This window comes from Drosophila innubila (genome assembly GCF_004354385.1).
Source record: "Drosophila innubila isolate TH190305 chromosome 2L unlocalized genomic scaffold, UK_Dinn_1.0 5_B_2L, whole genome shotgun sequence".
Taxonomy (NCBI): domain Eukaryota; kingdom Metazoa; phylum Arthropoda; class Insecta; order Diptera; family Drosophilidae; genus Drosophila; species Drosophila innubila.
The window spans coordinates 5,837,841-5,860,710 of NW_022995373.1; the positions used below are offsets into that span (position 1 = coordinate 5,837,841).

A 22,870-nucleotide genomic window follows, 5' to 3' on the forward strand; every position below is an offset into this window, starting at 1 on the left:
TGGATCACAATGGGACATGAATATAAAAACAAGCTGGCAGCACTGCTACTATATTTGTAAATCAGTTGTGCCGTCTCGGTGCATGCAAAATTTGTTAATTGCGATTTGAATGCACTCGCCCTGTCTAAATATTGATGTAAATTGTATTTTAGAACAGTTACTGATTACTTGAGGATCAGGTAACATGAACAAATTGTTTATTTTTCTTTTATTCCTCCGATATCTAGAATGTAGCGGAAATCGCTGTGCTTATACTTCAAAGGTGAATTAACCATTATATACGTATGCAGATAAACGAGTTTAACGTATTCTTTTTAAACAGCCCTTAAGAATGACCGTGCTTTATGAATCTCTCTGTGAGGATAGCCAAGAATTTCTTAAAAATTTGTGGCCAGTTTTCCAGGAGTATCATCAATGCATTAATTTAACCTTGGTTCCTCACGGCAAGTCCACAGTAAGCAACTTACTTAATTTCCCAATAATATTTTACTACTATACTATTAAGGTAATTCCCAGCGCGTTTCAAATGGTTTCAAGTGTCAACACGGACGTCAGGAGTGCTGGGGAAATAGGATGCAGAATTGCGCTCTACACTCAAATTTAAATCAGTTACAACAAATGCGATTTGTTGCTTGTCAAATGAAAAGCCTTAAGCTGGTGAGAAGTAAGAGCTTTAAGTGTGCGAAAACGTTGCATATTGAAAATAGAGTAAAAAAGTGCATGGGAAAGCACGACAATAAACTTCAGGCTGAAGCTGCGAGAATCACTGATCACTATAGTTACAGCGAAGTTCCTGCTATTATATTTAATGGAGTGAGTATACAAAATCTATTACAAACAACAAGGTCTCATTATATTCTTTAATTGATCAGGTATTCAATGAGTCCATCCAGAGATCGACCAGAGCCAACGTGCACCAGACTCTGTGCAATATTTTGAAGACTAAACATTTATTAACTGGCGGATGCTAAATTTCAGTCTACCATTAAATTGCAATTCCAAACCTGGCTCATGTTTTGTTGACTTACATTTTATCGCCGGAATTTGTATTATAAAGTTAGCTTGCAACTAGGCAGCACGATTTCTAGGCCGTTTTAATTTCAATTTTAGTACAAATCTTTGCTATCGATCGGTTATCGATATGTTGATCGGTATTGTAACTGCAAATTGCTGCAGTTTCAAAACTAACGGATTTTGTTGCTTATCCAAAATAAACATTGTGAGCGAGAGAGAGAGAGAGAGCATTAAAACAAATTGAGAAACAAACTAGAAAATTTAAAAGCTTGTCCAGTGTCCATTGTTCTGCAATAATTAACATATTGATCTGAATCTGTGCAAGGGAATTAACAAAAAAACACAAGCAGCTGAGAAAAAAAGACAAAATACAAAAACCGGCTTACAAGAGCAAATGGCCAGGCCACATATACACATGTATAGTACATATATATGTACATTTAAGTATGTGTGAATAACCGTGGACTGCTCTGGTCCAAATAAAACCCCGAAATGTGACAAAACGCTCAGTTGTAGAACTAAAACTGAATTGAACGGTCGCATAATCTTGGACTTGGCTTTGTTCTTAACGCCCAAGAGTGCATCGAAGGTCGCTTTCTATCGATTTGGTTTCACGCGTCGCAAGTTAAAAGAGTGTGTTGAATATTGGAAAATAAATACTGAAATTGCTAAGCCAGCAATACTCACAATGTTGAAATTTATCATTGCCTTGTGCATTTTCTCAATGCTCAATTGCTGCCTGGCTGAGCAAAGTTCACGTGATAAGCGTCAGGCTGAAAAGGTGGGTGGGAACACATAATAATGACATTTTCGAATCATAAAAGGAGTATTGTTTCCTTCCATTCATTAGCTGCATATAACTCTGCTCTATGAGTCACTTTGTCCGGACAGCAGAAACTTTATGCGTCAACTGGGACCTGTTCACGAGGAACTGGAGCCATACATTGATATTGAATTGGTGCCATTTGGCAAATCTGCGGTAAATGATCATTTTTTATATACAGAACACATGTCGTAGTTGTTTCGCCAAGGAAAAAATGCATGTATTTTATTTTTATTTTTGCTTATGCTTCTTAAAACAAGTTAAATAACAAAGTAAATTAATATATGGGTTAATTTTTTTTTTTTTAATATAATATATAATATAACTTATATGCGAATTTATAATTTTGTCAAAACATTTACTTGACTTACTGTACTAAGTGTGGAGATAATGCAACATATTCATTTGTAGTCTGAGGACAATGGAGCGCTGTTCCACTGTCAGCATGGACCCGCCGAGTGTGAGGGCAATCGTCTGCAGAGCTGTGTCATTAGTAGCACCAAAAACCAGGCGATTCAGGTGAAATTCGTAGTCTGCCAAATGTTTGCCTCGGATTATGCAAATGCTGACAAGGTGCGTAGCCCGGTGAAAGCAACAAACAAGAAGCCAGAATTTATTTAATCAGTTAACGACATTCGCAATTTATAGTGTGCCAGCGAGGCGGGTCTCTTGACGGACGTTGAGCATTGCATGAAGACCGAGACGGGCACTAAGCTGCAACTTCAGGCGGAGCTCATCACAAATCGTTATCGTCCCAGCTTTGTGCCCACGATTGTCTACAATCATGTAAGTAATACACGAAAACACACTTTGTTAACTAGTTTCACCTTGTATTACGCACTCGCCCCAACAGGTATTCAGTCAGCAGCTGCAGGACAAGTCTCTGCGCAATTTCCGGGCAACCGTTTGCTATTTGTTGCGCCAACAAATCTCCCTGCCCCCCACAGTGTGTCAATAAATCGCAAAATGTTCGAAATGTGTTATTATTATGAGAATGGTTTTTTAAACGAAACTTTTTGTTGGTTTTAAACTAACAATTCGCATGTAAACAAGATAAACAAATAAAAAAAAAACTGAAATAAAAGAAACTCATTTATTTTACATCAAAATATATTCATTTTGGCTTACCTTTAAAATTTTGCACCTCCGATCCTCAACCGAACGCGCTATTTATTATTTGTATACCCTGAGCCCATTGAAAATGGGCAAAAAAGGGTATTATGTGTTTGGCAGAATGTATGTAACAGTAAGAAGGGGGCGTGGCGGACCCCCGAAAGTGTACAAATTCTTGATCAGGATCAGCCTAGACGATTGAGCCATTTCCGTCTGTCTGTCCGTCTGTCCTTCTGTTCATAAGAGCTAGAGACTTTAAACTTGGTATTTAGGTTCCTAGACACCGTACGCAGATCAAGTTTGTTTTAATTTTTGGATCGGACCACAATATCATATAGCTGCCATAGGAACGCTACGTCGAAAATGAAGTTTTAGTAAGAAATAGTTTTTTGTTTGTTGAGATTTCTTAACCAAACTGATAGAATATGCATCTGGGCTGGTATTATAAATGCTGACCATATTTGGTTCAAATCGGTCCACTATACCATATAGCTGCAATAGAGACGATCAATCGAAAATTAAGTCTTAGTATGAAAAAGATATCTTAACCAAACTGATAGAATATACATTTAACTTAGTTTTGTCCATCATGACCGAAGTTCGTTTCAATCGGTCGACTATATCATATAGCTGTCATAAGACCGATCAATCAAGAATCAAATTTAAGCATTAAAAAGTTTTTTGTTTTTTGAGATATCTTTACCAAACTGTTAGAATATGCATTTCAGTTGGATTTGCACATTCTGACCAAATTTGGTTTAATTCGTTTCTATATATCATATGGCTGCCATAGGAACAATTGGTCGAAAATCAACCTCAGTACAGAGTACCTGGGCACAGGGTATCCTACTGTCGAGCGTGCTTGTTATTTTTAATTCGGTTCTGTAAAATAATAATTACTTATCTGTACTTTTATTTATTATTTTTGCTTGCTTTTCTAAAAGTGGAAGAGTAAAAGATGAATATTTATTCTAAGTTTGACTCTTTGAAAAGTTATTAAATTTTTAATTAAATAATTATTGGTTGTAAATAAAATCAAGGAAAACAATATAATAAAATATTTATTGTGCATTTATCTAAACTAAGATGCAAACCAACATCTTGAATTCCTGGATTCCTGAAACCTATCATCGAAATGAGTCGAGCAATCGAACTAGAATATTTTGTAGGCTTGCAGCCTAATTTTCAAAGAATTGAGAACATTTGTTTGAAAATTAATTGTCTAAAGAGAATAATTTCGACAAGTGGAATTCGTTGCTTTTGTTGGGTATATTTTAATACAATAATAATTTATATAAGTAGATAAGATACAATTCATGGGTTACATATAGTACATACATTATTTACATTGCATATCATATAAATTCGCTTCAGGACAAGTGCAGGGGAGCCCGATGAAAACAAACAAATTAGTGTGCATATTTGGGGACATCTAAACAAAACAAATATGTATGTGTATATCGGTCTGTTTTGGACTCCACTTTCGACTGAATTCCACAAGAAATACATTTCTACAGAGTTAAGTTTAAAGTGGAATTCAAAACGTGACATATAAATGTAAATGTAATTGTATATATAAATGATTTGTGCAAAAAAGTAACATTTACACAATAATATCGTTAGGTTATTTCCTTGCATGATGGACCAACAACAGATGACTTATAAATGCCCTAAATAGCTTAACAATTAAACTAAGGCTACGACTACAATTTAATTAAATCAATTTCTTGCACTTTTCTTGCTTTGTTTGCTGACGTGTGCGCAGAAATAACAAAGTGAAGGGGAAACTTCTTTATTTTAAAGCATACTTTCGGGCGGCGCCGACTGTTAGACTGGCGTTCCTGTTCCTGTTCCCGTTCCCGTTCCAGTTGTTATGCCCATTCCTATTCCTATGCCCTTTGCTGATGCCCCGTTGAGGGAGCGACGTGGTGCTGGCTTCGGTGGCAATTGTGGCTTGACTGGCGCCACGACGCCCACAATGCCATCAGCACTCGCTTGGACGCGCTCCTTTTCCTGGAACTCCACATAGCCGCTTTCATCGCTGCACTCGGAGTCATCATCCGAAACGGCGCCGGCATCAACGGGCTTCTGAGGATCGGAGACTTCGAGGCCGCTGAGGGAGTCGGCGGGAGATGAGGAGGAGTTTAGCTTAAGGGTGATGCTGCTGGAGCTGCTGTAGTTGGTGGCGTCGCTGTTGTGGCGCAACTGCTGCCTGCGCATCGACTCCTCCAGTCTTTGGTAGATCAATATTTGTTCGAGCACCTGATGCTGCACGTTGTTGCTCTGCGATTTATTGTACTCCTCCTGGTTGGCATTGGTGACAGTGCTCGCCGTCTCACAGCCACTGGAAATGGAGCCCTCGTCGCTGTCCGGACTCGCCAGGCACTGCTGTGTCCCCGCCCCTCCACCGACACCCTGCATTGCCGTTCCGCTGGCTGTCGTTGAGCTGGAGGCATTGGACGAGATGGATGACTGCGCCTGATGCCGGTACTGCAGGCTGGCCTGATCACTGTTCCTCTTTCGCATCGAGCTGCGGTGCAGCATGGTGAGCATGGCTGCCTGGCGAAAGTAATGATCATCCGCATCGTCCAGGTAGTCCTCCTCGCCGTCGCTGCAGACACCATTGCGACGTAGATGTACGACATGCTCGCTGTCGTAGTCCGCCTCCGGATCAGCACTGGGATCGCTGTTGATCGTGGGCAGTAGACTAAGCGGTTCCTCCTCATCCCCATCCTCAGCCTCAATCTCAACCTCAACCTCATCCACTTCCTCAAGTTCAACGGACTCCACCTGCAGTTCACTTAGACTGCCCAGGCTCTGACTGCTGTTCTTATGCAGTTGCATGTCAAAGTAAGGCAGCAACTCGGTGCTCAGCGTCGTGTCGAACTTCAGCTCAAACTCATCCGAGTCGGAGCCATCATTACCCGATGCTGTAGAAACTGTGCTTCCGGGCTGCTTCTCCGGTTCGAGAGTGGATTCCGTTTGATGAGAGCAGCAGGTAGCCGCCACTGGAATTTTGCCCGTGCGCCGTATGGAATGACCACGCCGACAACGTCGCCGGCCCAGCGTCATTGCCGGATACAGTGAGTCTCGCTGGCAACATGGTTTCATTTCGGGCTCATTTGTATCCTCAATCTCATCGCCCTCCTCCTCGCCAATGGCTTCCTCGATGGCCATCAACTTGGGTGCCGATTTGGACCGTTCCAGGGGCGGTCTATAGTTGTTGCCGCCCACGCTGAGCATGATCTTGCGTCTGGGCAGGCTGGGATTGTCGTAGACAGCATTCGCCAGACTGAGACGTGCATTTTGTTTAAGAATTTTCTCTCGCTTAAATTCACGCAATGCGCTCTCAAGATTATCCTGCAACAGAAAGGATGCGATAAGTAAGTGGAATGGATAAGAAGGGGCTTCTCACTTACTTTTAGGGTTTCACAAATGTCCTGGGCAATCTTCTCCTTGCTGCAGAGCACGGCATGACACCGCAGCTCGTGCTTCAGCTTTCTACCCTCGTGCCTGTAGATCCAGCAGAAGACACGTGGATAGTTCTTGGGCGCACAGCAGTAGGTGATTCGATTTGCCCAATACTCTGTGAGGCCGTGCTGTCTTGTGGTTGCCTTCAATCCGGAAGCACACACCTTAACCCGCATTATGACATCCGGCTTGGTATGCTGCGTGTAGTTCCTCCACAGGGTATTCAGTTGCTTCTCCACGCAGCCCTCGCCTGCTAAAGAAACGGGACGAAACGGGGGATTGGTTTAAAAAAATGCCTTATTAAAGTTAAGTACGAATGACTTCGAACAACGTTTTTGCGAATCCTAATATCCACAATTAACATGTTCGAGTTCTTGAAATTAAGCAAACAAATTTTTTAATCAAGTACACATACACTTTTTATAAGAGAACAATTCTTGAATCACAAGTAAAGCTCTAGATCAGAGATGGATACGAAATATACAACAAAATTTAAAACCAACAAACACAACTTCTAAAGTCTTAAATTAAAGTAAAATGAACCATTTTATGGTTCTATATGGTAATAACTGAAATCAAGACATTTATTTTGGTCCCCAAAAGGTACCAGGCACATACATACATATGATAAGTTTGTGACATTGCACGTAGAATACATAAGAAGGCATTTTCTAGTGCCTTGAGACCTGGCACATACTATAGTACTTATCTCTCCTGATTGGCAAATTGACAATCTTACGCATCGTCAGGCCAAAGGAAGAGAAAGAGTTAATTGTTCGTAAGTTCGTAGCCTATCTCACTAGGTTTTTTAAGTTTTTGTTTTCAGTTATAGAGTTTAAAAACATCTTTAGGTTTAAATTGTATCAAGAATGAAGGCGTTGTTTCAAAAACGTTTTAAACTCACTTGCAAGTATTAAATTTCATTGAAAATTTATGGAAATACTATATAGGATACTATACTATATTAGGACCTGAGAAATTGTATAATACAAATTCTCGATTTTATTATTTTCCAAACTAGTGAGAAAACAGGATTAAAATATTTGCTAAATTGGTTTGTTCGCTTTAAATGGAACTGGGTGAAAGTGATTCCGAGCAAACTCACCCTTGGCCCAGCCAGTGAGAACATTGCCCAAGTAGGACACCTTGTACTCGGGATCTGGTGTGCTTATGTCGACGCTGTGTGTTCGCTTCCACCAGAGCTTGCCCAATCCGCGGGTCAACGTGCGCATCGCCTTGGCACTCAGCTGATCCTCACTGCGTCCCACATGCTCCTGCCGACTGCCGTACTGCAGGTCCCTTGAGTCCGTTGTCAGGGTCATCACATTCGTGACTTGCACCGTTTCATCGCTGCCGGCAATGTCTCCATCCTCCTTGGACATTCGCTTGAAACGCTCCAGATACGGACCAGCTCCACGCTGGCGACCGTTGAACGTGTGGAACTTGCCACTTGCCTCATTCGCCAGACGCTTCTGTTCCTGCCGCTCAAATTTCCGGGCATTGTAAGTGTTTCCCAGCAGACGGGCGATGCTGCTGCTCTTCACGAACTTGTGCTGCCTCGGCGGTGTTCCAATTGGAACTGGCGGCGTTGGTGGCAACAACAGACTGCCCCTGGATGGGGCAACTGCCACTGCGACTGCGACGGCTGACTCAGCGCCAGTTGCAACACTTTGTGACTTGCTGCTTGTGCTCGATTTCTTGCTTCCGAAATTGAAAAGCGTTCGACGTTCCTTTGATTTTTTAAGACTGTTGTTGTTGCTGGTGACATTTGGTTCATTGTTTGGTGTAACTGTTGCTGCTGCTGTTGCTTTGGCGCTAATTATTGCTCCGCTGGCGACGCTCAAATCATCGTAATCGTTGTTGTTGTTGTGCGTGGCCGTCAATATAAAGTCAACCTCATCGTGACCCTCCAAAGGATCCCTTGGACTCGTCATCCCACTGTTGTTATTATTGTTTCTGGCTGCCATTACGCCTGTTGTTGTTGCTGTTGTTGTTTGAGTTGCCGCTTAATAACTATTAGTTTGTGACATGTTATAGTACTGGAAATAAAAAAAAAATATCAAAAAAAGAAATTGATTAATATGATGTGTTCTTCAAATTAAAATTCATAATAAACTTTTAAATTTAAATAATTATTTTTCAATTGTTTTGAACTAAGAGAATAATGATTTTTTTAGGGAAATTTTTTTAACAATTCGTGTTTTACCACAAACTTTTGGAATAATTTGAAAAAATTTTAATCCTTTTATTACAAATTTGATTTATTAGACTTTGTTTAAGATAGTAATCATTGAAATCGATGAAGAGAAAATCAAAGACATTGAGAACTTTTACCCCAAATGTGCTAAATGGATGTTATATAAACTTTTATTTGTCATCCTAAACTTGCATATGGCATTTCCTCGGAACAGTGTGTCTTTTAAAACAGTCTATCAAAAAAATTTCTTCAGTTTTATTTATTTGTGCAGTTATTATGAGAAATTTCGCCTGATACTGCATAATTAGCACCTTAAGCACCTGTTAAATAAATATACATGTAATTTCTGCTCTTCTCCTCCCCCCTTTCCCACCTTTGATTGCTGACTTTTGCTGTAATTGAACGAGTTTTTATGTAATACTTTATTATGAAGCTACAATATGAAAATGTTTGCGAGCCATTTATGTTTTTGTTGCTATTGTTTCAAGAAAATCCCACACGTGATGTTGTTTAGTTTTTCTTTCGTATTATTTGGCTAATAATTATAATTGCAGTTGAAAAGCATTTAAAGGCGATACTATCAAAGCGATTAGCTACCAGTATTAAATGGCTAATTATAAAGACTTTATTGCTGTTTTATTTATTTGGCAGTAAATGTTTATTACTCATTTTTTTAATTGAGTGAACGCAGTAATTATTGCGGGTTTTAACATTTTCAACAATAATTTACCAATTCCCACGAATGTCTAAAAGAACATTTTCGTTTACAAAACTGCTTTTGAAGGTCCCAGAAACTTTGTTCAACTTTTGGATGTTTCGTTTCGAAATTTCGTAGATAAGAAAGTTTAAAAAATAAAAAATCTTTCACCAACTATTTTTGCACGTTTCTTGATAAGTCGACCAACTAGCAACAATGTATAAACACTTTTGATCTTATCATGTGACTGAAATAACTCCTGGTACTCTTCTACCAGCACTCGAGTCTGTGCATCGCGTGGCTAATCATGTCATTCCGCTCAAATCTCAACTGCCTTTTGTTATCTAATCTACGAAATTATCAAACTGTTTTGATCTAGCACTGATTTTTCAGGAGATTTATGAACTACTTGCTGTGATACCTCTTGGGAATTCTACTTGTTTCTACTGCAAGACATTGTCATATTATTTTAATTTAATTTTCAGTATGTGCACTAAAATTAAGCAAAATAACAACATTAAATATCATTTAATAACAGTGTACTTTGTTGATTGACGATCTCTCTCTGCTATGTATTTATTATAGGTGCTAAATTGAAAAGCGATCCAAGCTCAATGTCACATTTGCGTCGTTAGATCCGTTTAAGAACTCTTAGGCGCGACAATGAAAAAAAATCTTGAGCATATCCCAAAATGTACTTATTTTTAGTACAAAACGATCATTTTTCGGTTTATTTCAATCTTAAAAACTTTTTAAAGCACAAAAAAATCTTTAACTAGTTAACCATCTTAACGAGACTTACAGATTTTATTTTTGCATAGTCTCATATATTCTGACTAAGTTCGATTAAAGTTAGACAATTATTTTAGAAATCTGCCATAAAAATGGCCTGTCAGAATTTTAAATTGAAAATCGATTCATACTTATTTTAAGATTTTAAGTGCACAACAATCTTACAATTTTAAGAACAAAGCTGTTTAAATTAATTTTTCTGTTCTCGATTAAATTTTTCCTTTTTAACCATTAATATATATTTATTATATTGTTATAGATGATGATTTTACATGTTTCTTAATAAATGCTACGACAAAATGTTTATTATTTGTTCCTTTTATTTTTAGAGAATGTCTGGAACTTAGCCCAAATCAAAAGTAGTATTCCAATTTTTTCATCCTAATTTTAATTTTTTGTTCACATTTGTCGTTATGTTGGATTTTAACTATTACATAATTTCCTGTTCCTCATTTTTACCAATATTTTTTTAACTCTTAGCATTTAGGCTGCAAACCAGTTCTGAGCCGAGCCTCGCAGAACCGGTTCGGTTCCCAAACAAACGCCGAATTATTATTTTAATCAAAAGGTTCGGTTCAAAAAAAAATAAATTCATAAATGGTATGATTTTTAAATACTACGCACTTATTTGAGACTTAGATAAAAAATCATTTAAATTTTTAAAAAAACTATATTTTCAAAATGTGGTTTTTTTTTAATTATAAAATTAATTGGTTTAAAAAGTAAGAAAAAAATTATAATAATAATAATAATAATATTTTTTTGTACTAAATGGAATCAAGGCTCAAACCAAACCACGGGAGCAGGGGGCAAGTAAGCCAGTTCGCGAGTCGAACCTAAGTCTTACTCCATGGTTCGAACAACCGAACCGAATCTTTAACAAAATATTGGTGGCTTGCAGCCGTGCTTAGTATAATCTATTAAAAGGTAATCTAAGGTTGTATCAACCTGAAACTATCAACCTCAGGTGTTTATCTCTCAGTTAAGTTATGGCCAGTTTGTCTCGCTGCCAACTTGTCTGTGGTAAAGTGAACAAATGCGGCCAAATGCAATGACCTTGACAAGTTTTTTTGCTGTCGATAAAGTTTTATGATATTTGCTTAAAGGTTTGCCGCTTTCACTTTTCCATGAATATCTGTCCAGTCAACGTCCCAGACTGTCAACTGTGCGGGCGTCTAACTCATTCATGGACCCGACCAAACCCAGTAGTAAATAGTTAAGAGCTATCGAACCCGAACCTGAATCCGAACTCAAAGACGACCCTCGGGCCATTGACATCGTTGGTCGCGCAGTTTTCACTCCAAAGAAAAAGATGAAGAGGAAAAAAGAAGCAAAGAAAGCGCGCTGAATTGGTAAGAAAAGGTAAACAAAAGTAAGTAATTGTTTTGTCTGAGACGGCCACATTATCATTTATGCCATGTTTTTTTTTTTTTTTTTTTTGCTTTGGCTTTCAGTTTTGCTTTGTTGTGGTCTCACCGGCTATTTCCCTTTAGACCATAATTGTAAGCCTTTAAATTATTTATTATTATTTTTTGTGCGTGCAAGCGACAATCATAAACAAATAAGCCATGTTTAGTATGAGTTTGTTGTGCGAAATGAATGAGAAATGCCAAACGTGTCTTGAGGAAGTGTTTGTCAATGAGGTGCGATGAGGAAGTGAGCACATCTACAGGAGTCAATAATAGCAGGAATTGGGAATTGGGATGACCTTCAGCCAGATAACAGAAGGGGAAAACGAGCTTAGTCCATTTTAAAATTCAGCAACAGATACTTGTATTTATATTATGGCCAATAAATCTGGTCTGGCTCACTTCAGTGTTGGCCAAACAATGGACTGACTGAAAGAACAGCTGCTGCTTTTGGCCAGACAAAGATAAAAGTGATTGATCATCGTATCATATAATTTGTGAGCGTTTTGAATTTATCTATTTGACTTGTGGGTCCAAAACAGACAATGGGACAGCTTTAGCAGTTCATCAACTAACTAACCACAAACAAATAAAAATGATAAAACTGTTGAGTCATTTATCAAAATGTATTTTTAAACTTTTTTAACAGCTAAATTTGCCTGTGCCAAGTGCTTCCCAGGCAGCTCAAGCAACAACAACAACAACAGCAACCAGAGAAACAAGAGGATAAGAGAATAACAACTTGTAGATACATATTTATCTTAAGTCAAGTTTCAGAGCTAAACACTTGAAACATGGCGTTCTCAATTGGCAACAAGTCTTTGCAATTTATTATTTTACTCAAAACAGTCGAATGCTCAGGTGCAACGGCAGTCTCAATCTGTGAGCTCAGAAACTGTGTCAACGGCAAATTGAAAAGTTGATTTACAATAAAGAAAAAAAAATAAACATTATGTTTACTTTGTTTAGGCCAAATTGAAGTTAGCCACAGCACCGCGTGTGGCTTCAAGCCGAAGATATGTGTCCACTGTCGGCTTAAATAAATTGTAAATAAAGAATTAAAAGCACAGATAAGGCACGTCGAGAGAACTAAGACTAAGCCCCAAAATCAGAGACAGAATGAGACTCAAGAATGTCTCCAAACGAATTGAAAAATAAAATATAAATAAGTAAATAAATAAAACGCAGTTTCGCAATTGAATTTTTTGGGCATGTGTGTCACGCGATTCAAATACGAATACAAAAGCAAATACAAAAACGAATGCGAATACTCGTGCCAATATCAATTTAAGGCAAGGTATAAAACGAATGCGAGTGGTAATCAAAAAGGAAAGGAAAGGAAGTTTGCCAGTTTAGTACGTGCAAACGCATCGGAATGCATTTAATTGAATGATTGAATAAACACTCTCAAGTATTCAATTTAATGCCTGAATATCATTCAATCTGCTTGCCAATCCCAGTGAAATACAATTGAAGATGAGATACAATAATAAAAATCTATGACTGAGCGTTTGCAAATTGTTAAGAGTTCAACAAGCAAATAACAAATCAATATTTAAAATAGATATAGTTATTTATTTTCCATTATAAGAATGCATATAATTAAATGATGTTTTCAATTTAATATTTAAATATTAATAATATAATACCATTGAGATACAATTGAAAATACGGTATAAAGCAACACTGGTAAAAAGCTATGCCATGTCTTAATTTTAAAAAAACAGTATATATTTTTTTTTTTTACGAGAATACATTTTATTGAATTACTAATACACAGTAAAAAATAACTTGCTAAAGCATCATCTTATCTCATTGATAATTCAACTCAGTTCTGAAGATTACTTCTAATAGGCTATTTCCACGACCACTCACATTTCCCACATTTTCTCACATTTGAATGTGGCTCATTTTTGGCTTTCCACGACCAAATATGAAACTGTTAAGACATCTGATATTCACCCACAAATTATAAAAAGTTGACAATAACCACATTTCAATAATTATTTTCATATTATATAGGCGCAAATATAGTGCCTACCGAAATTCGCCGAGGCGAATGGCAAAAAATCTTAACATTCATTATGAATGAGCCAAAATGGTCATTCGCAAATTGTACTGAAATGAAGACCACATTCGTGCCGAATAATAAAAATAGCGTCGAATGTGCCAAATGTTCTGTCGTGGAAATAGCCTATAAGACTTATCTCAATTGCACAATTCGTACGAACTGAACTAAAGTCAGGTGAGTTAACAGGTAATTAATACCAAAAATTCTCGGCAACAATAATAAAATGAAAATAAAAGACACAAAAAAAGTTTTTATTGACAGGAGCTAAGTCATGCAATGGACATAATCGTAACAAATGTGAGCTTTAACTACAGCAAATTCGCAGCAAATGATATAGTTATACCCTGTTGCCATTACGATGACTTGACAGGGTAGACACGACTACTAAGCAGTAAATGTATTCATGAGACGAGAAATATGTATATTCATACAAATATCTAATTTTAGCACAACAGAGAACTAATGGCGACTGCTGTTGTTTTTGTAGTTCTTACAGAGTATTTACTAGTTGAGAACTTTCGTCTGCGTCATTTTTACTCGCTTTGTACAACTTTATTAATCGCCTGACGCCCCGTAAAACACTCAAAAGAATGATGCGAAATGTTGGACAGACACATACTACTAACACACACATGTGTACATATACTTATTTGGCTCGGTGTAAACAGATTTATGTTTACCTTTTGATGGGGTCTAAAGGGGTCAGTCGAGCGGGCGCCTGTATCGGTGTCGGCGTTGACTTTAATGGGGTCCCAGACATGAGCCGACATGAAGTTCAGTTTGTCTTTATGTTTTAACTTAATTGAGGCAAGAGCAGCAGGTTTTTTTTTTAATTTTATTATTATTCTTTTTTTTATTTTCATATCATTTTTACTTTGTACTTTTTGAAGTCTGCGTAATTTTGTTGCTTATTATTAAATTTTTTATATTTTCAATTTTTGTTGTTGATGTCCGAGTATAAACCTTTTTTCTTTTGATTTCAGAAATTGAAATTGGTTTTTGAAAGTGAATGCCTTGACATGAATTAAGCCTGGCTTAACTCGTTGTTGTTATTAATGTTCGATTGTAGTTGTGTTTTTTTTTAATAAATTTACATTTATATAGTATATTTTCGCAAATATGGAATTTGAATTGGAAAATGTCGCTTTTTCAGCATATCAATTTACTCTAATATCTTGGCTGAAAAGTTAATTAAAACGCTGAGCAACAGCGACAGAAACCATTAATGAATATTGACTATGTAATTTACAGTATTTAACAGTAAATATACAAATTTGAGAATAAATTTTGATTTGCGTGGAGTAGAAAATAATTATTGAAGCTAAAGGGAATACAATTACAGCATTCTTATGGAATATTTACAAAGCAATCAGGTGAGTAAGAAAAACAAACATATAAAGCTACAATAATCGCAATTCATATAAATATTTACGCTTGCAAATTTAATTAAAGTAGCAACAGGAAAATGGCTAGCAATCGAATAAATAAACACAGTCTATAAATAAACAATTTAAAGTATATGCATATAGATAAATGTAACTGTTAAAGCCAACTTCAAATAGAGAGAAAGTTTGCTTTTTGGCTAATTATTTGACATTTTCAGTTAACTCTGTTCCTCTACCTCTGTCTCCTCCTCTCGTCTGTCTCTTATCTTGTCACTGTCGTTTTTATCGCGCTAAAAAAGATTCGCATATAAATTTAGGACTGTCTTATTGTACAAATCATTTCTTAACTACAACAATGGAGCACTTGCATAGCTCTGGGTTTCTCCAACTCCAACAGTGGAAATAAATAGCATGACAAATAGTTTGTCATCAGCTTGAAAGGGTTTGTTGCGAATTCATCGGGCAAAATTTATTAACGAAAAAAAATGTCACAAAGGGGGTTAATTGAGCAATAAACAAAATGCAAAATTCGAATGACGTTGTTGCATTTGTACTACAACAGCGTCATAAAAAAACAACAACAACAATATTTGATGTTGCACTAACAACAGCAGTTACAGTAAACACTAACGTTGGCAAATCTCACTATAAATCTTTATTTTTTGTATTCTATTTTTTTTTTTCATACCACCCTATTTATGAACGTCTCTATCTATAATTAACTCTACTTTTCTATTTATATTTCTATCTGTATCATTTGGTTTTTGCCTGTTACTTTATGTACATTATTTTGACAAAAAAAAACACTAATATTTTATTTTGAAACAAAAAACCTTTTTATCGTTATTTCTTTTTTGTTTATTATAGTTGCGTATGATTCATAAACCAAGTTAAAAAATAAATAAATATTGAGATCAATTCAGTTAGTAATTATCATTATTATATGGCTCGAAGCCCTTTTTGGAGCACTTTGGGGCAATTCCTGTTTTGCGCGCGTCTCCGCCAGTCGGTAAAACCAAGGGTTGACAGGAATTCAACCACTTGGTCCTTCCAATGTGTCGGGTCTTTCTCTCTTACGTCCTCCGACTACTACCGCATCAAAGACCCAGGAATAGCTACATCTGATTGTGTCACTGTCCAGGCTTTTGCTCCATATAGAAGCACTGGAATGCTGAAAGTCTTGTAAAGTGTTAACTTCATCTGTTGAGAGAGAGCTACACGTATACTGTTGATTTGCCTACCGAGCCCAAAGTAGCACCTGTCGGCAAGTGATAATCTTCGCTTAATCTTAAGGCTGAAATCATTGCTACTAGGGAGGATAGCACACAAGGCAAAACGACTGATTGCATTCAACTTAATGGATGCCAGCATGATCCTTGTACCTGTTATTCTCAAGTCAACGCACTACCTCTACGTGGTTCCTCCTGGATTGCCACCGAGCACCCGTTGGCGTAGAGCTTGAAATCTACCCATGGGAAAAAATATCTATTCAATGAAAGATGCAAGAGGAGCCTTGAAACGGATTAAAGTTAAATCGAAAAATAATAATTACTTATCCAACTGAATCCCTACTTATCTGTAAACAATGCATCAAAAATATATGCAGCTGTTGACAACTAGATTTATATAATATTAGCTGACAGAAACAAAAAAAAAATTAGTTTTGGAATCTGGAGTCTGAAGCTGCCTGTTCCATAATAAGCCTACAATGCAGCACTAATTGACCTAATATGTTATAGGATTCATATAATTTGAAACTAAATCGATAATCAAAGGGGATTATTTCTTCTCAAAATTTATTCAGTGACAATTTCTGTTGCTTGAATACATTTCAATATACATTTTATAATATTCGAGCGACATAAGCTTTCTGAATTTGTATTCCAATTCAGCTTTGAAAATTTGCAGCTTAATCAAAGTGACTAAATACGCCAACAGAATCGTTAAGCATTCTTTTGGCCAACACTACGTAACTTGGCCTGCAGATGGGCACGTCAATTGCTATTTTGCTATTCAAACCATGTGGCTGTCCAACGCTTAAGGCCGTATATAAGGAAAGCCCAGTTCGACAACGTTTGTCATTATTTGTTTGTCATTTCATTTGCAGTATTTTAAGCTAGTGTCTAATTACTTCGTGCACAACTGTTAATTAAATGTCTAAAAATTGACAAAAAGCATGCTATAAATATCAGTTAATTTTTATGAAACGCTAATTAAATTAAGTTAAATCACATACAATAAACAAATGGAACTAGCCGGATTTAGAAGCCCTATAAGGTGATACAAATAGAATGTAAAGTCGGATAATGACAACCGATGTGACGTGATTGCCTTATAAATTGTATATTATTTATGTTATTTATTATTTTAATGGATATCACGACTGTCACTGATAGATAGCTCATTCTGAACGAATTCAGTTTTACAAATTCTGTAATTAATTTGAAATTGTAATTAATTAATCAAAAATTGCCAACAACCATCGATGAGTGTCAGGAATTCCAAAGACCTTTCACATATCTATATTAAGTTCAAAGAATGGCGAAAGAATTGTTGGGATTGCACGGTTTGAGGTGTGACTATTGCCTCAGTCTATGGCTTATCCATTGATGATATCATTACAATGGGGCTCAACAGCAGGGTTGTCATCACATTATTATTTCTAGACATTAAGCTATGGAATTGTATAAGTTTGTCTCGATCTCTAATGTTAACTTAAATTAAAAGGTTACTGAATCTTTTAATTTCAAGTGATGATCAAATGAATGAATACACAATCATCAAATTGAAAAAAATATAATAAATAAATATAAAATATGAATGAATAAATCAAGTTTGATTTTATAAATTTGTTCGTGCTAAAATTTAGCTAAGCAAATATTATTCTTTAATGTGGTCGTGTTTGGTTTATATTCGCAATTAACGGGCATTTGCTGAAATTCGTGTGAAAATTTTCCACTCTGACTGTGAAATGTGGAGTAGTTATCGGTATCGATATTGCCATCGAAATCGCTATTAGTATCGAGACAGTTTTGCTGACTTACAAAGATCAAGAGTCAAATTCTTGGCCAAGATAAACAGGCGGCAGACAGTCGGCCCGCCCGCCTGCCAGCTTAGTCATAGCTAGCAAATTGGCCAACACACACACACATACACACACACACATGAATCGAGGCGAATCGACTGAAGCTGGAAGTCAGCCAAGCAGCGAGCCATTAAGCGTTACGATCCGAGCTTGCAACATGCAGACAGAGAGCCAAAAAAAAAAAAAAAATCTGCAGCAGCAGCAGCAGCTTTAACTTTAGCTCCAGCTGTGTTGATATCGCCATGTTAGTCCACTATTGGCCAGGCCATTAGCCAAGGTTGTTGTTGAGTTGCCGCTGCGGCTACTTGCAATCTCCTGATATTTAGAATCCAGCAAGCAGTCTTAATGCCCTCTTATGGATTGCGCAGACACCAAAAAAAAAAAAAATTGGCAAATATGTTGCCAACAAAATCGCATACATGTCTACAACAACATATGTACCAAGCGCCTAGGAAACAACAACAGCAACAACAAGTAAATTGCTCCAACCCAGCCCGTTTGTGTTTTCCTTTGCTGTTTGTTGTTATTGTTATTGTTTGTGTACTTGTTACGTGAGAAAATTTTTTGAAAACTTTTGAATTTTGCTTTTAGCTACTCGTATCTGTTGTTAGTGCGGGGCAGCTGACAAAAATGTGAAACTGCTAACCGTTTTTTTATTTTGTTGCAATATTATGGCTTTGTTGGTCAACCAATTCCAACTACTGCGGCTGCTGTTGCGGTCTGTTCTCTGGCAAATGCATTCACCTGGCCAACACACACACACACACACACACACACACACAACACAAGTTAAGACAAACCGCAGTGCGACCATGTGGCCAGACTAGGTGAAAACCTTGATAAATAAGGCAGCTCTGGCGAAGGGTGCTCTTGATTATTTTGGAGAATTGGCTATGGGAAGTGAGTGTAGCCCTGACTTCCGTCTAAACTGTGGAGCTACTTTTTATGGGCAAAGCAATAGATTATATATTTATATATTTTTAAATACTATCTTTAAATATATTTCCTAAAAAGTAAAATGCCTTTTTGTGGGCTTTTTGTATATAAAAATCTGGGCTGTAAATCTACCTCATATTTAAGAAAAATATCTTCAGAACGCAAGGATTTGGTTTCAGTTTTAGTTCAATTAAATACAATTAAAATAGTTTACTTTTTTAATAAAGTAGTTTAAAATTTTTTTTTAAGGAAAAGAAAGAAAGAAAAAAGAAAGCTTTAACTTAAGATTGTAAATTAAATTTGATTTATTATTTAAAAAGGTTCAACTAACAGATCGAATAAAAAGGAAAGAAATCGATTGTTTTTTTTTTTGAGCCACAGGTTTTTATTTAAAAAAGTGGTCCGGTTTGGGTTTCAGGGGTAGATTATTTCAAAGGTTCGGTTCAGGAATACGGTTTGGGTAGCTTAAAAACCCAACCGGTTTGGTGAGGTTCTGCTAACGACCGGTTTGCAGCCTTGACAAAAATAAAATAACAACAACTAACATTATTACATTAATATTAAATATTAATTATGTGATCATGTGATATCTATAATAATTATTATTGATTTATCATTTAATTTTTAATAATTTATTTGTTATAATTACATCATTTAATTCTTTAGCTAAACTTTATTTATAGATCGCCTTTGTTGTAGTTTTTTTTATTCAATAAAAAATATGCTTTGTTAGCAATTTGGGTGTATTTATAATATATTCAAGTTGACGTTTTTTTTACTCTATTTGTATGCCGATCAGAGAGACGCGTTTAAATTTTGCATTGTATTCGTTGGTTGGGGAACAGGAGCATCCCCCCGTTGATTTTTCGATTGCCCCACGAATTCATTGAGATTGCCGCAGTCCATTGAATTTCAATTAGCGCACAAATTGCTTACGAATTCCATGTGCAATTCCAATTTCAATAACGAAAAAAATATATATACAATAAACAAATAAATAAATAAACAAGTGGCTCAAAGCTGAAAAGCCTCAATGTAAACAGAGCGCATTAAATTAATTCGAAGGAAAAATTTCCAAATAAAAAATAGAAAAGTTTAAGTACGAGTTTACTCGTATTCATGAAAAGCGTTAAAAAATTATTGTGCGATAAAATTCGATTAAAGTGTTTTTTCTTATATCACAGAACAAATCGTGTGATTCGCATTTAGGTAATTCATAAATTTGTTTATTAACTTGTTCTAAAAGTTTAGGCAAATAAAGCTAAATGAAAAGTTGTTTGTACTTTTGTGATTCATGATGCTTCTGTGAGATCTTGATAAGATTACCATGTTTTCAGGTTGGCTCTTGTATTTATTTTATCAAGTTCTTCGAAAATTCCACACATAAAGATGCAAAGCAGCTTCCTTCAAGTTCTACGAGCAGAGTCCATGTTTTGACCCATTGCTTAATTGAATAGTTAATAAATTATATGTAGACTGAGTTATACCCTATACTTCTAAGTATACAATTATAAAGGTCAAGAAGCCAACAAATTGTGTTTTTTTTTTTCCTATAAATAATTATACTCAGTTCACGATTTCTACTCAATTGCGATATATAAATAATTAAAATTGTGCATCTTTATTACGAATTTAATTATTTTGAATATATTATAGATTGTAGAGGCGTAGACTATAGTTATCAAGTTGTTGTCCTATTCCTATCAGTGAACGAATCCTATTTCAACTTAACGACGATGACTTAATATGTATAAAAGAGGTAGGGTATATATTTGTACTTAATATCACGCATCTAACTAGAAATGAGTGTCATGCGTGTTAAAAGTAATAAACCGTGGCAACGATATGGACACAGATCTCAGATCTATTAAAAGAATGCGCATTTCGAACTGGAAAATAACAATAACGACACCATATATCGAAGTACATTATATTCATAATTTAGGCGAATTAGCGGCACGCTACATGTTTATCAGAATTAAAATAAATGACACGAGAACACGTGCTTGCAATCACTCACAAATGGAGGATAAAAATATAGAACTATATTTAAAATAATGTAAAATAATAAAAATCAATCTGATGCTTATCAAACTAAATATTATAAATTTAAACCATACATTTACAGCAGTTCATAAGGCGTAACAGAAATTTTAAATTTAAAATAATTAAGATAACAGCCAAATAATTTTGGTACAGAAACAAAATCTAAAGATTCTAGGATGCATGTCTATATCAAAATTGTAGACTACATTGAAATAAAAATATAAGCCTCTGTTATGTATAAAAAACTCTCTGAAAGTGTATATATTAATAGCTTTAACAAATTTTGAATTACAAAAATTGTCGTTAGATGTTGTTTTTAGATTTCTTGCTTCGTTCCGGCTATTAAACCACTTAAATGCATCATACGACAAGTCGTCTGTTGTAGCCAGTTGTAGTGGGCAATTTGTTGTCTACAAATTGGCAGTGCACTAAATGCATTTTCATTTAAGACACACAGACCCAGTAGCCAGTACTCACTAGTTGACTTTATTACCCATTGTAATTGCATTTTGGGCTATGAATGCAGCACGCAACGAAAGTTACGAATATTTTTAGCCATATTTAAGTAAGAGTTAGCTTCGAGGCGGAGTAAGGGAAGAAGAGAATCTTCCGTATTGGACACACATGATGATTTTCAGGTACGCAAAGGAGTTATTAAGTTGGGCACTTGAGCATGTAGTGCAATCTATGCCAGAACGTGATAAGAAAAGCCCAAAGAAGTTGTTAGGTTTGTATAGCTATAAATCAATAATGTATTTGATTACCCAATATTTAAATCTTTGAGCGTATTTTTCCAAGAATAGCAGAAAAAACCGCGTAAATTCCGCTAAACAAATCCCATAAGTTAATAAATAATTCATTGTAGAGCAAAAAATGCAAATTAATTATTACAAATTAACACAAAAGCTTGGAGCACGCGTCGTACATATACACGTAAACATGCGATAAACAATCAGCACAACAGCAAAAATAACAACAACACAATTTAAAAAACCTATCACCTTAAGCAATTTTTGGCTGTGGATTTTGTTATTCGATTGTTGGCTAATCGAACGAAACGTTCAAGCCAAATCAAATCCCAGCAACATGAGATTTTTTGCTGACGCACTTTTGACGTAAATTTCATAAGTATTTGAAAAACCTCTCCTCTTGTCTCCCCACCACTATTGGTAATAATTATAAGAGATTTCAGCTACCGCAGCTACCATAAAGCTTACCGAATTTATAATTGTTCCTTTCCACTTTTCTTAGCATGGCAGACAGGTCTGGCGCTAGTTAACGAGTTGTTTTTGGATCTTGAATCTTGCAGTTTGAATCTTTGAGTTTTGGCATGTGCCCAAACATTTTACAGATGGCTCTGTCAGTTGTCTGTTGTCTGATCTTCTGAGCTTGTTTTGGCCTGGTCAGCTGTTGGCCAGCACTTTTACTCCAAGAATTTGTTAATGCTAAAAACAAAATACAACTTTTGGACAGTAACTCTCACTGTGCCCAAAATGACATGTCATGTGAATTCAACTACGACGTGCCTCCGGCCAGTGCCAGGTGAAACTGAGCCATGTCTAAAACCATTTCAATTTCCTTACAACAACCAATAGTGTCTAGATAAGTGAAATCAAGAGCCAACTGTGTTTATAGCCAAGATATTAATAGCAAAGCGTAAGAACTCATCATCACAGCATGATCATGAAGTTATCTCAATATAACTTTTACTTGTTTGTTTTACAAGTTTTCTTTTTTTTTTTTCACAGAAATCAAGGACATAGTTAATTATTTTTTCTAATATTTTTATTATTTTCGTAAACTGTTTACCAAATTTGAAATATTTAAACTT

The 22,870-nt window shown here is 36.0% G+C and overlaps 3 protein-coding genes across 6 annotated transcripts in view; 2 read left to right on the top strand and 1 right to left on the bottom strand.

Moving 5' to 3' along the window:
- The first annotated feature begins 113 nt into the window (after window positions 1-113).
- On the top strand, window positions 114-1,008 carry LOC117782632 (GILT-like protein 1). Of its 3 annotated transcripts, XM_034619653.1 has the most exons (5): window positions 114-136; window positions 228-262; window positions 323-454; window positions 517-813; window positions 873-1,008. In XM_034619653.1, exons 3-5 carry the CDS (start codon window positions 332-334, stop codon window positions 969-971), a joined length of 519 nt encoding a protein of 172 aa, XP_034475544.1. In that variant the 5' UTR covers window positions 114-136; window positions 228-262; window positions 323-331; the 3' UTR covers window positions 972-1,008. The 3 variants fall into 3 exon arrangements, with proteins under 3 accessions (XP_034475544.1, XP_034475546.1, XP_034475543.1); XM_034619652.1 differs by having other exon boundaries at window positions 122-262; XM_034619655.1 differs by lacking the exon at window positions 873-1,008 and having other exon boundaries at window positions 116-262; window positions 506-610.
- Window positions 1,009-1,532: 524 nt separating this feature from the next.
- Window positions 1,533-2,808, top strand: LOC117782574 (GILT-like protein 1). The gene is made up of 5 exons (XM_034619598.1): window positions 1,533-1,795; window positions 1,865-1,993; window positions 2,249-2,410; window positions 2,486-2,623; window positions 2,691-2,808. The coding sequence occupies exons 1-5, from the start codon at window positions 1,703-1,705 to the stop codon at window positions 2,793-2,795; spliced, it is 627 nt and encodes a 208-aa protein (XP_034475489.1). The 5' UTR covers window positions 1,533-1,702; the 3' UTR covers window positions 2,796-2,808.
- A 1,392-nt stretch (window positions 2,809-4,200) lies between these two features.
- LOC117782533 overlaps window positions 4,201-22,870 on the bottom strand; it is a 41,540-nt gene continuing 22,870 nt past the window's right edge. Inside the window, exons 3-5 of one of the 2 annotated variants that reach the window (XM_034619557.1) lie at window positions 7,527-8,460; window positions 6,370-6,671; window positions 4,201-6,310 (exon numbers count right to left, since the gene is read on the bottom strand). In XM_034619557.1, coding sequence (XP_034475448.1) covers window positions 4,778-6,310; window positions 6,370-6,671; window positions 7,527-8,388 — 2,697 coding nt within the window. In that variant the 5' untranslated portion in view covers window positions 8,389-8,460 and the 3' untranslated portion in view covers window positions 4,201-4,777. Of the gene's footprint in view, window positions 6,311-6,369; window positions 6,675-7,526; window positions 8,461-22,870 lie in introns of both variants that reach the window. The other variant, XM_034619556.1, reaches the window with a different exon arrangement.

Coding starts and splice junctions, on each gene's coding strand:
- LOC117782574 (XM_034619598.1), top strand. CDS start 1,703: ATGTTGAAATTTATCATTGCCTTGTGCATTTTCTCAATGCTCAATTGC. Junction 1,796..1,864: donor ATAAGCGTCAGGCTGAAAAG/GTGGGTGGGAAC, acceptor TCCATTCATTAG/CTGCATATAACTCTGCTCTA. Junction 2,624..2,690: donor CCACGATTGTCTACAATCAT/GTAAGTAATACA, acceptor TCGCCCCAACAG/GTATTCAGTCAGCAGCTGCA.
- LOC117782632 (XM_034619652.1), top strand. CDS start 185: ATGAACAAATTGTTTATTTTTCTTTTATTCCTCCGATATCTAGAATGT. Junction 263..322: donor GCTGTGCTTATACTTCAAAG/GTGAATTAACCA, acceptor CTTTTTAAACAG/CCCTTAAGAATGACCGTGCT. Junction 455..516: donor TTCCTCACGGCAAGTCCACA/GTAAGCAACTTA, acceptor GGTAATTCCCAG/CGCGTTTCAAATGGTTTCAA.